Below are 12,877 nucleotides of genomic sequence, written 5' to 3'. Positions count from 1 at the left end.
GGATAGCATTACAGTTGTACTGAGGGAGGATATTCCCAGAAATACATCCAGGGAAGTTATTTGGGTGGAACTGAGAAATAACAAAGGGATGATCACTTTATTGGGATTGTATTATAGACCCCCTAATAGTCAAAGGGAAATTGAGAAACCAATTTGTAAGGAGATCTCAGCTACCTGTAAGAATAATAGGGCGGTTATGGTAGGCGATTTTAACTTTCCAAACATTGACTGGGACTGCCATAGTGTTAAGGGTTTAGATGGAGAGGAATCTGTTAAGTGTGTACAAGAAAACTTTCTGATTTAGTATGTGGATGTACCTACTAGAGAGGGTGCAAAATTTGACCTACTCTTGGGAAATAAGGCAGGGCAGGTGACTGAGTTGTCAGTGGGGGAGCACTTTGGGGCCAGTGACCATAATTCTATTCATTTTAAAATAGTGATGGAAAAGGATAGACCAGATCAAAAAGATGAAGTTCTAAATTGGAGAAAGGCCAATTTTGACTGTAAGAACATTCAAAAGCTGATTGGGGGCTGATGTTCGCAGGTGAAGAGACAGCTGGAAAATGGAAAGACTTCAGAAATGTGGTAACGAGAATCCAGTGAAAGTATATTCTTGTTAAGGTGAAAGGAAAGGCTGGGGAATGCTGGATGACTAAAGAAATTAAGGGTTTGGTTAAGAAAAAGAAGGAAGCATATGTCAGGTATAGACAGGATAGATCGAGTGAATCCTTAGAAGATTTTAAAGACAGTAGGAGTATACTTAAGAGAGAAATCAGGGCAAAAAGGGGACATGAGATAGCTTTGGCAAATAGAATTGAGGAGAATCCAAAAGGTTTTTACAAATACATTAAGGACAAAAGAGTAATTGGGGAGAGAATAGGGTCCCTCAAAGATCAGCAAGGTGGCCTTTATGTGGAGCTGCAGAAAATGGGGGAGATATTAAACGAGTATTTTGCATCAGTATTTACTGTGGAAATGGACATGGAAGATATAGAATGTAGGGAAACAGATGGTGACGTCTTGAAAAATGTCCATCTTCCAGAGGAGGAAGTGCTGGATGCCTTGAAACGCATAAAGGTGGACAAATCCCCAGGACCTGATCAAGTGTACCCTAGAACTCTGTGGGAAGCAAGGAAGTGATTGCTGGGCCTCTTGCTGAAATATTTGTATCATCAATAGTCACAGGTGAGGTGCCAGAAGACTGGAGGTTGGCTAACGTGGTGCCACTGTTTAAGAAGGGTGGTAAGGACAAGCCAGGGAACTATAGACCAGTGAGCCTGATGTCGGTGGTGGGCAAGTTGTTGGAGGGAATCCTAAGGGATAGGATGTACATATATTTGGAAAGGCAAGGACTGATTAGGGATAGTCAAGATGGCTTTATGCATGGGAAGTCATGTCTCACAAACTTGATTGAGCTTTTTGAAGAAGTAACAAAGAGGATTGGTGAGGACAGAGCAGTAGATGTGATCTATATGGACTTCAGTAAGACATTCGACAAGGTTCCCCATGGGAGACTGGTTAGCAAGGTTACATCTTAGAGAATACAGGGAGAACTGGCCATTTGGATACAGAACTGGGTCAAAGGTAGAAGACAGAGGGTGGTGGTGGAGGGTTGTTTTTCAGACTGGAAGCCTGTGACCAGTGGAGTGCCACAAGGATTGGTGCTGGGTCCACTACTTTTCATCAGTTATATAACTTATTTGGATGTGAGCACAAGAGGCATCGTTAGTAAGTTTGTAGATGACACCAAAATTGGACGTGCAGTGGACAGCTAAGAAGGTTACCTCAGATTACAATGGGATCTTGACCAGATGGGCCAATGGGCTGAGAAGTGGCAGATGGAATTTAATTCAGATAAATGTGAGGTGCTGCATTTTGGTAAAGCAAATCATAGCAGGACTTATACACTTAATGGTAAGGTCTGAAGGAGTTTTGCTGAACAAAGAGACCTTGGAGTGCAGGTTCATAGTTCCTTGAAAGTGGAGTCACAGGTAGATAGGATAGTGAAGAAGGCGTTTGGTATGCTTTCCTTTATCAGTCAGAGTATTGAGTACAGGAGTTGGGAGGTCATGTTGCGGCTGTACAGGACATTGGTTAGGCCACTGTTGGAATACTGCATGCAATACTGGCTTCCTTCCTATCGGAAAGATGTTGTGAAACTTGAAAGTATCAGAAAAGATTTACAAGGATGTTGCCAGGATTGGAGGATTTGAGTTATAGGGAGTGGCTGAACAAGCTGGCGTTGCTTTCCCTGGAGCATCAGAGGCTAAGGGGTGACCTTATAGAGGTTTATGAAATCATGAGGGGCATGGATAGGATAAATAGACAAAGTCTTTTCCCTGGGGTCGGGGAGTCCAGAACGAGAGGGCATAGATTTAAGGTGAGAGGGGAAGATATAAAATAGACCTAAGGGGCAACGTTTTCATGCAGAGGGTGGTACTTGTATGGAATGAGCTGCCAGACGAAGTGGTAGAAGCTGGTACAATTGCAACATTTAAAAGGCATTTGGATGGGTATATGAATAGGAAGGGTTTGGACGGATATGGGCCGGGTGCTGGCATGTGGGGCTAGATTGGGTTGGGATATGTGGTCGGCATGGACGGGTTGAACCGAAGGGTCTGATTCCATGCTGTACATCTCTATGACTCTATGCTTGACCTGTCGTCTGAGACTTCATGGGGTCAGGAGTCAATGTTGAGGACTCCCTGGTCAACACCTTCCTAACTGTCACTGTGCTGCCCCCCTGGTGGGTTTGTTCTGCTCTTGTGTGATTGTGGTGACTGGGGCATTGTAAGGTATAATTCCATAAGTATGACCATGTCAGGCTGCTGCATGACTTGTTTGGGGAGGTGGGGCTGAGCAGCTCTCCCAATTTTGGCAGTAGCCTCTAGATTTTGGGGTAAGGAAGACTTTGCAGGGTTGAATAGGCTGTGTATTGCTGTTATAATTTCTGTTGCCTAGGTCAATGCCAGGTGATCTTTCCAGTTTCATTCCATTTTTTGACCTTGTAACAGTTTTGATAAATTGAATGGCTTGATGCCATTTCAGAGGGAAGTTATTGTGGGTTGGGAGTCCTATGGACATCATTAGGTTATTCATGAGCCAGATATTTTTACAAAGGTTGACAAAGGTTACATGGTCACCATTAGAATAATTTTTAATTCCAGATTTTTTTACTGAATTCAAGTTTCATCATCTGCCATGATAGTTCTCAAACCTATATCCTAGAACATTAGCATGGGCCTTTGGATTATGAGCCTATTGATATATCCACAACTCCACTGCCTCCCTGAATGCCTTCAAATTCAACTTAATGATTACTCTCCATATATGGAGACAAATTATATTTTTAAAATAATACATTCAAATAAGCACAACTGATTACCATTATATAGATATTTTCTCCATTAAAATCAAAGATTGTTTTCAGATACTGAAGTTTGCAAGTGCCTTCAGATCAAATGGACAAAATTAAGATCACCATATTTACGTAAAACATCTCAAGAAAACAGAAGGCTGAATAAACCTGTCCCCCATTTTGATTGGTATCATATTGACCAGATTTTTAAAAATTTCATAGTAGTGAGATGAAACTAGAAACTGTGCTAAAACTTCTAATTTTTTAGCCACAAAGCTAATTTCGTCACTGAGAACATGACTGCATTTGATAATCTTGGCAGCTTGGATCAGGTGTTGCTGCTAATCTGAGGCTTTTGTTTTGTTTTATTTGATTCTCCTGAACAGCATTCATTTTCTTGTCTACTTTTTCCAACTATGAACTATCTCAATCTCCATATCTCTGAAATTTCTACAAACACCCAGAAATCTCCAAGATATTTGTTATATTCTAATTCTGGCCTCGTGTGCATTCCAAATCATAATTTCTTCATTACTGATGGCTGTGCCTTAAATTGCCTAAACCCTAATCTCTGAGTTTTGCATCCTATATCTCTCTGCTTATTTGCCTCCTTTAAGACATAGCTTAAAAATCTACTTCTTTGACTGAATGTTTTGTCATCGGACCTACTATCGCTTTGTGTGGCTCAATGTCACATTTTGATTTGTAATACTCCTGAAGAGTGCCTTCGGATGTTTCATTCTGTCAAATTTGTCAGTATAAGTTGTTGATGCTGTTGTTGGATTAACCAATTTCTTTGTGTGCTTTGAAGGCTGACTACTGATTTTCCTGAACACTATGAAGAAGAGGGACATTTGGTGCTTCAGAATTATGGGTATTTCATCAGAGGAGCTGGCACCACCTTTAGTGCTTTCCATAGGTTGGTATTATAAGATATTTCCATAATGTACTCCTGATTGATTGACAAAAACTCTGGAGAAACAGGAGAAATTACTTTGTAGATCTTTTATCTGTAGAGTTTCTACTCTCACACATTCATTTTCTAGTCAATGCTGAATCAGCTCATTTGACTCATGGCACCAGAAGTGCTACAAAAGTTCAATATTTTGTCAGCTATTAAAGGGAGAAATCAGTCGAGCTCCATGACCTTGGTCACTATCTAACAACAAGAAAATAAGCATGAGTGAAGGTTAGGAGAGAGTCTGATTATGCTCTCTTATATTTCCCATAACAAAATAAGCAATTGGTATTCATGGTTTGAGTTCATGCATCACGCAGTTGACAGTAACCTTGCCAAAGTGATGAATTTTGTATACTGTGGAACCACAGCCCAGGATGAATCCTTGGAGTAGATGCTACTTTCAGGCAATGGAGCAAAATGGATAGTATTATAGCAGCTGCCCATGATACACAGCCCTGATATTTCATCCCATTGGCCTGAATGAAACTGAAAATCCAGCACTATGTACAACAGCTAATTCAGTATCGCTCAGTCTATGTAACTGGCCAAGATAAATGTCTTTCCCCTCACCTTCTGAAGAACAAGGGAGTAAAATCATTAGGACACGAAAGTACACTCGACAATACCATTGGTGTCGGAGTTACAGAACCTCTGATGCCAAAAATTGGCCATGACCTGCTGCTGGCTACTTCAAGTGTCTTTGTTTGACACCTCATGTCAGGTTTGATGCTGTGTATGCATTGGAGATTTTTGATGTAGCATAGTTGTTCTGGCTGATTTGATTAGATTAGATTAGATTAGATTACTTACAGTGTGGAAACAGGCCCTTCGGCCCAACAAGTCCACACCGCCCCGCCGAAGCGCAACCCACCCATACCCCTACCCCTACATTTACCCCTAACCTAACACTACGGGCAATTTAGCATGGCCAATTCACCTGACCTGCACATCTTTTGGATTGTGGGAGGAAACCGGAGCACCCGGAGGAAACCCACGCAGACACGGGGAGAACGTGCAAACTCCACACAGTCAGTCGCCTGAGGCGGGAATTGAACCCGGGTCTCTGGCGCTGTGAGGCAGCAGTGCTAACCACTGCGCCACCGTGCCGCCCACAATGAATGTGTTTGAAATGTGTACCACACAGCTTCAATGAATGGCTTCACTGATCACTTACAATTCAATGTGCATGAGATACCCTATCTTTCTCACTGTGTCAATTTAAACAAACAATCATCAGTCTTTTAGGTGAGGTGTTTTTGACTTAGCTTCTGCAATTATGAAATTAGTAGAAGTACAGTGGAATGTTTTTGGAAGTGTGATCAACTATTAGATATGGCAGGGTGTGTTGCTGCATAGAGTGAGGACAGAGGAAGGTTTGATGTCTTGCCCACACGAAGGCTGCAAAAAGTATGTCGGCTATGCTTGCATTACCTATGAGTCTGTCATGACAGATATCTGGAGCAGAGGCTATAGAGACAGGAATCTTTACTCAAAGAGAGTGGGGAGGTCCTTCTACAGAATCCCTGACCATTATGGGCTTTCCCAGTCCACACCCCCACCTCAGCTTGAGGCACCTGAGATTTGCAATGGAAGTGACCACAGAATTGATTGACAAAGTGAGAGAGATGTACATACACAGCAATGAAGCATGAGAACAGGCTCAAACACAAAGGGTGAGCAAACAAGCAAGAAAGAGCATGTGAGAGAGACACACTCAGACATACACAGTGAGCAAAAGAGAGTGAGAGACACGCAGACACAGAGCAAGCGAGTGTGAGAGCGTGAGAGAATAATACACTCAGGAACAATGACAGCACAAAAAAGACAAGTACAAAGCAATCAAGGAAGAATGGTGTACACACCTGTGCTCCTCCCAACATAAACACATGTGCATGCACATTCAGAGTGAGTGAGAGTGAGCAAGCAAGTGAGAGAGAAAGAGAGAGTGAGTGAGACACACACAAATACACACACTATAGTGAGCATGACAGGATAAGAGACACAGACATAAAGCGAGCATGAGAGGTAGAGACATACACAGAGTGAAAAAGACACTCCAGAAATGATGACCCCTAGAAGATGTTCAGGACAGAAGGGATGTACTACTTCTTAGGAATGGAAACAGAAGCCATTTGAACTGACAATGGCAGCCTGGACTGAGATTCTTGCAGACGTGAGCTCTCTGGATGGCACAAGAGAATCTGGGTCCAATGCTGCAAGAGCATTAATTATCTGCTGCACTCTGCTGGACTAAGTGTTGGTGTTTACTAAATGCCAACTCTCATTAATAACTATGTGAAAAATTGGAATTCTGTCACTGAGAGGAATTTTGCCACATGCATATTGGATACCAGGCATCTCCATCAGATGTTGCTTGAGCAATAAATTTGTTATAGTGAATCAGAGCTCGCAATGTTGCATTCTTTCACCACAGTGCGACTGCATCTTGCATGTCATAGAATCCCCACAGTGTGGGAAGAGGCCATTTGGCCCAAAATGTCAACACCGACCGTCCAAAGAGTATCCTTCCCATACCCATTCCCCTGCGCTATTACTTTACATTCACCCCTAACTAACACATCCCTGAACACTATGGACAATTTAGTACAGCCAATTCACATGATCTGCATATCTTTGGATTGTGGAAGGAAACCAGAGCAAACCCACGTAGATACAGGGAGAATGTGCAAACTTCACCCAGACAGTTGCCCAAGGCCAGAATCGAATTCAGGTCATTGGCACTGTAAGGCAGCAGTGCTAACCGCTAAGCCACCGTGCCACCACATCTGTCAGGCTTCACTGTACGACATAATTGGAGCTACAACACTCAACAGCTCATGCACCTTCAGGTCACTGATGTTACTTTTCAACTTGGAGAATAGACACCTTTGTTTTCAGTAAAGAATTGCATGGGACAAGGATGCAACCACAAAACATAATTTCTGTCTGAACACTGCAGAGATATTTTAGTCGTGCACATCATAAAGTGCTTCATTGCCCTCCAAGTACTCTTAACTGTTTGATGAAACAAAAGTACCATTCATTCAGAACCTTTAACTGATCAGATCCACATACCACAGTCTTCTTAACTGAAATGCAAAAGCAGATATTCAGAGCTCTGGAGATTTACATATCAATCTTAGCTAATGTACCCACAAAAATGCAAATTCTCTGCAATTTTTGCCTTTTGATCACAGTCACCTCTTATTCCTCAACCTGACAGGCACTCACCCTGGTAACCTAGGCAGGAACAAGCCACTTTTCTCGTCTGCCATGTAGGCAGTTAACTGGAAAGATGGCAAGTTGAGACCCCTAAATGACCGCTTACAGCTTTTAATTGCTAGTGAGTCAAGAAAGTCTGCAATAAATCTTTACGCACAGCACTTAATTGACAAGATGGCAAGAGGCAGTGAGCATCTCTCCAAGGCAGAATTGCCCAATTATTTCTGCTCCTTGTGTGATGATAATATAACTTTAAGAGGTTTATTTTTTTTTAATGAAGAGAGGTTGAGACAGAGGCAATGAGTAGCTTGCTGAAAGCCAATAAAATAAACATCTTGTGAGGCCTTAGAGTTTTTTTATAAATTGGAACAGTAGAAACAGCCTGAATGGGTGTGGTCAAGATTCCACAGAACCAGGATGTTTAGTTTTACCTTTTTGTAGTTGCTGGGGTCATGAAGCTGGATATGGAAGCTCTCTCTGTTACAGCGTCTCCATCTGCTCCTAGAATTGCATGTGAGACTATTTATTTTACTGGCTTTGCCTTTGCCAAGGGTGTTTATTGGATATCACTATACTGGAACAGTTAATTAGGAGCAGTTAATATATATATTATTTCGTTACACATTTTGATAGAGTTACAGTTAAGCCAATTCTTCTTTTGTCTGTATTTTAACAGTAGTATAAAAATAAAGTGTGTTTTGCTTAAAGTCGAGTAGTTTGACCAAACGATTTGCACCTGGAATGCAATGTCTTATACTTATCTTTAAAATAAGATAAAGATATGGTCTAGCTATCTTCTTAACATATTTTGAGGGGTTTGGTCTGGTCCGTAACACTTGTCACCTCTTTTACCAGAGAGGATAAACATGTGCTCAGGATCTTTGGCTTATTTGCTCCTCTCGAATAAGGGATATATAGTAAAATGATACACCTCAATTTCTTCTCCAGTTAACCCAAAATAAACTCAGAACTCGGCCTTCCATTTTGGATACACTTGCACTGCAATGGTGTTTACCCTCCCATTTGGAAGCAAACACAATTCATTTAAGATACTGGACCCATTATATAACCTCCTGAATAAGGAGTTAGAATTGCAACGTTCACGCTGAGACTGTAATAGTCTCAGAGTTTCTTGTAAATGATTTCTTTGAACATACCAACAGAGGTGATAAGCTTGATATTAGTATGCACATCATATAGGTGTTGTATCTCCCCAGCACCATTCCATTAGTTACGGAATTTTCAGTTCTACACTGAACAGGTTCATCTTCAGTTCTCAATGTTCCATGTGGTTGGAGGCAAATTCATAATATTTCTGGCATTCAGAGTGTGGGAAAAGCAGAGTGAATGAATTAATTCTGAACTACTAATTGCCTAAATACTGATGATAGTCAATATTTAGTGTATATAATTCTCTTCTGTTATACATAAATATCTTTTACTTTAATAAATTCTGTTTATTTACTATTTACTTTTAATTTCAGGGACCGTCAGTGGAAATATGTAATCTGCAGGATGACAAATTTTGACTGTGATTTTGATAACCTGTAGGAATCATAAGTTGAATGCTTAAAACCGACTCCAGAACAAATATCTATTTAGTTGTGATGTCTCTGTTAAAAAAAATCTGCTCTGTAAACTATATATAGTTTATTTAAAATATAAGGTGCAGCATGTATGAGAAGAACCATCGTAATAATTTCTGGTATGAACAAGGTTGAGATGTGATCGTTGTTAGAACATGACAATCTTTAACTGGAAAATACACGGGAGATTATTTTTGTCAATACTGGGTTGAAGGCACAATGAATATTGGAGAATACAGGAGGTTAGAAGACACATCTGAAAAGGAATCCACATAATTCTCCCCTATAGTATAATTGGAAACAAATTGGGCAGGTTATTGTACAAACATGATTTGAGAGGTCGTATTGGACTGGGGTGTACAAAGTTAAAAATCACACAGCACCAGGTTATAGTCCAATAGCTTTAATTGGAAGCACAAGCTTTTAGAGCGTTGCTCCTGATGAAGGAGCATCTGATGAAAGTGCAGCGCTCCGAAAGCTAGTGCTTCCAATTAAACCTGTTGGACTATAACCTGGTATTGTGTGATTTTTAGTATTGTACAAACATGCAGTCTAAACCACCCAAGTTTTTGGTATTCATCGTAGCAAGACCATACAGTGCAGCTAGGTGAATGCAGGAAGCTCTCTCCTCTTACCAAGATCTGCCATTTTAATGACTCAAGAATCGAAGTTTGCTTTGCTTAATAGGCCATTATGGTTATTAGTTTCTAGTTGAAACCAGAAATTTATTATGTAAATAAACTGTCTGCATGAAAATATTCAATTAATGGTGTTGAACTCCAAACTAAGTGTAATCTGTTCAATATGTTATAATTCTAGATTTTAAGCAATGTTATGTACATTTTAAAGATTGCATATCTTCTGAGAAAAAAGTTTATGGAAGCTTAGTCATTCCTCCTCAGTACCACAAAGTTAAATCAAAACAAACTCAAATATACATCTACAATACATAACCTTGGCCTTCAATACTCAGCCTTGAAAACTGCATTGTCCAAAAATAATCACATTGAAGACTGCTATTGCTTATAGCCAGGGTTTAGATTAGACCGTGAGAGTCTACTTCCTCCGTGAAACAAAAATCTTCCCTTTCAATTGAACGATCCAACTATTTGATGCAGGAAGCCTGGTCCAAATACCACAAGTAAACCCTGGATGATGGCACAAAATCCAAATCTCTATATGAGCAATGTATGTTATTAGCAATGAACACAATGACACATTTGCATAGAATTTTACTTCAATGATTAGTTAATCCGAACAGTTAATCGGAATAATTAGTTAATTAGTTAACTAATTAGTTAATTGGACAGTTAATCTGAAAAATTAAATTAATCTCTGGAACAACGTAATAGGCAAAATAAATTTCTACAAATTTTTTATCCTAACTTCATTGCTTTACAATATCATACGAGATTATAATAGGAATGAAAAATATCCAGCTTTTAATACGGGAAAAATTACAGTAATATTGGTATTGCCTATATGGATACTTTATTTAGTAACTTGTTTCACACAAGCATATTTTTAATCAAAGGTTTTGCATAGTTGGTTTAAGCCTTGCTCGATAAACTCAGTGGTCTTAAATCACAATTGGAGGTAAAGCCAGAATTTCAACTGGACATCACAGCAGAGACAGAAAATGGAATGGAATTTTTTTGGGGGAGGGGTTCCACACCACTGAGAGACATTTTCTGATGACTGAGTGGAGCTTTTCCCCATCCCGTAAGCCAAGTAAATTGTCTGTGAGAATTCTACCCAGTCTGTCTTTCAAACTAGCATTCTAGAATGGGATCTAGGGCTTTAGATACATGAGTCTTGCTGCCCTTTAGCCTGCGGAGGAGGTTGTTGAGAAATTCAACTCCAATAGATTTCTAATTCTGACGTTATAGAATTCCCAACAAGATGCAAACAATTATGCCACATGCATTCCCTCAATTATATGCAGCCTCCAGCAAAAGCAAATATATATAGTAGTTACTCATCTAGTATTTCCATTTAAGTGAATGATTGAATGAATGAGAAGATTACAACTATGTTAAAGCCTATTCTTGGCTGTAGTTCATATATATCCTATAGTTCCTGAAGTTGGCTTGATTTTGCTTAATTAAATAAAATTAAAGGTATTTGTGTCTTAGTGTACATTCATTCTTTTCTCAGTAAAAGAACATTAATTATGATAGGTTATTTAAGGTCTCATTTAAGGACCCATTCATTATTACATTAGTCTGTTGACTATGCATTCATTACTTGGGTGGGTTCTGAAATAAAGGTTTTGCTAAGTAATTACACTCATCTGCTTGAATAGACAACAAGTCGCCAACCATTTATGAAACAGTTATTTGATCAAATTAAATATCTTCTTATGAGCATTAGAATTACGCAAAGCATTACCACCAAATGATACCACACTCATTTCAGCTCAAGTCTGAAGTCATTAACTAATGTCCCAAAATTACTATGCTCCCAAACTGAAGCACCACAATGACAGCATGCAGTCAGCATTATCTACAGGAGACAATAACAGAAAACAACACAAAAACAGGCAAAATTGTTTAACTGTCTATATTTCTCCCAAACTGATGGCATGGATAAAAATTCCTTCCATTTAACTAGAAAGTTAACCATAAGACACTTTTCAAATGTATTGGAACAGCAATAATGCCTTTTAGAAAATCAAAAACAAGTGTGAGGAAAAACATTGAAAAAGTTGCAAAGTAGTCTGCAGCCCAGAGGATGCACTGACACCAGGCTCTCTAGACCTAGAACTGCTCAAAGTCATCCTCCAAAGTTAGCAGTGATGTAGTTTATGGATAAAACACTTCAACCAGTATGATATGGTCTGACTCTTCCCTTTATGTTAGTCCTTGTAACATGTACCATGAAGGCTGGGTTCTTCTTGAGCCAAATGCCTTAAAATTTATTAACATTAATTATCTCCACCATTATAAGATCTCAGACATACACATAGTCTGGGCTTTGGGCTTATTACTGCTACTCTAACTACCTTTATTCAAGGTGATGCTTCCTTTGTACCTACCTTTAGATAGGAACATCACATGTCGCAATGTCATCTGTCTGAAAGGTACACTATCTACCTGGTCTGAAATCTATGCAATAATACAACAAGCAATCTTCCCCAGCCTTTCACAATCTGCTGTGACCACTGAACCATGAGGAAACTGAAGTCACGCAAGAGACAGGCACCAAGGATGAGCACAACGGTTGTTAATTCTGTATGCGTTACCCAATTTAAAAAGTTAATAGCAATCTTTGGATTTGCTTTTGGTGACAGGCTATATTTTTGTGATAGAACCAATTATGTTATCAGAAACATGGTCGAGAATGTGATGCTAGAAAAGCACAGCAGGTCAGGCAGCATCCACGGAGCAGGAGAATTGACTTTTTGGACATAAGCGCTTCATCAGGAAACAGGATAATGTAATTTTAAAAATTATTTTCAGGATGTGGGTGTCACTAGCTAGGCCAGCATTCATTGCCCATTCCTAATTGTTCTCAAGAAAGTGATTGTGAGCTACTTTTCTGACCTGCCTGGTCTGAAATCTATGCAATAATACAACAAGCAATCTTCCCCAGCCTTTCACAGTCTGCTGTGACCACTGAACCATGAGGAAACTGAAGTCACCTTCAGTTGAGGTGGGTGTGAGGTGGGGTGGGGGGTGGGATTGGAATGCATTTGGGGAGTGGATTTCCATGATTTTGAGGGTACAGCAGTATTGCTCCAAAGCAGGA

The 12,877-nt window shown here is 39.8% G+C and overlaps 1 protein-coding gene and 1 long non-coding RNA gene across 12 annotated transcripts in view; one reads left to right on the top strand and one right to left on the bottom strand.

The window, feature by feature from the left end:
• dpt (dermatopontin) overlaps positions 1–11,256 on the top strand; it is a 33,951-nt gene extending 22,695 nt beyond the window's left edge. Inside the window, exons 3-4 of the mRNA XM_043700888.2 lie at positions 4,170–4,277; positions 9,026–11,256. Of these exons, the coding sequence (XP_043556823.2) occupies positions 4,170–4,277; positions 9,026–9,092 (175 nt within the window). The 3' untranslated portion in view covers positions 9,093–11,256. The remainder of the gene's footprint in view (positions 1–4,169; positions 4,278–9,025) is intronic.
• LOC148148538 (uncharacterized) overlaps positions 1–12,877 on the bottom strand; it is a 418,607-nt gene that overhangs the window by 282,350 nt on the left and 123,380 nt on the right. The gene's annotated exons all lie outside the window — the stretch shown is intronic.

Source organism: Chiloscyllium plagiosum, unplaced genomic scaffold, assembly GCF_037043375.1.
Source record: "Chiloscyllium plagiosum isolate Xiang-an unplaced genomic scaffold, Cpla_swu_hap1 HiC_scaffold_12, whole genome shotgun sequence".
NCBI classification, from domain to species: domain Eukaryota; kingdom Metazoa; phylum Chordata; class Chondrichthyes; order Orectolobiformes; family Hemiscylliidae; genus Chiloscyllium; species Chiloscyllium plagiosum.
Note: the sequence above shows the minus strand (reverse complement) of the source record. Positions and strands in the feature narration are given on the sequence as shown.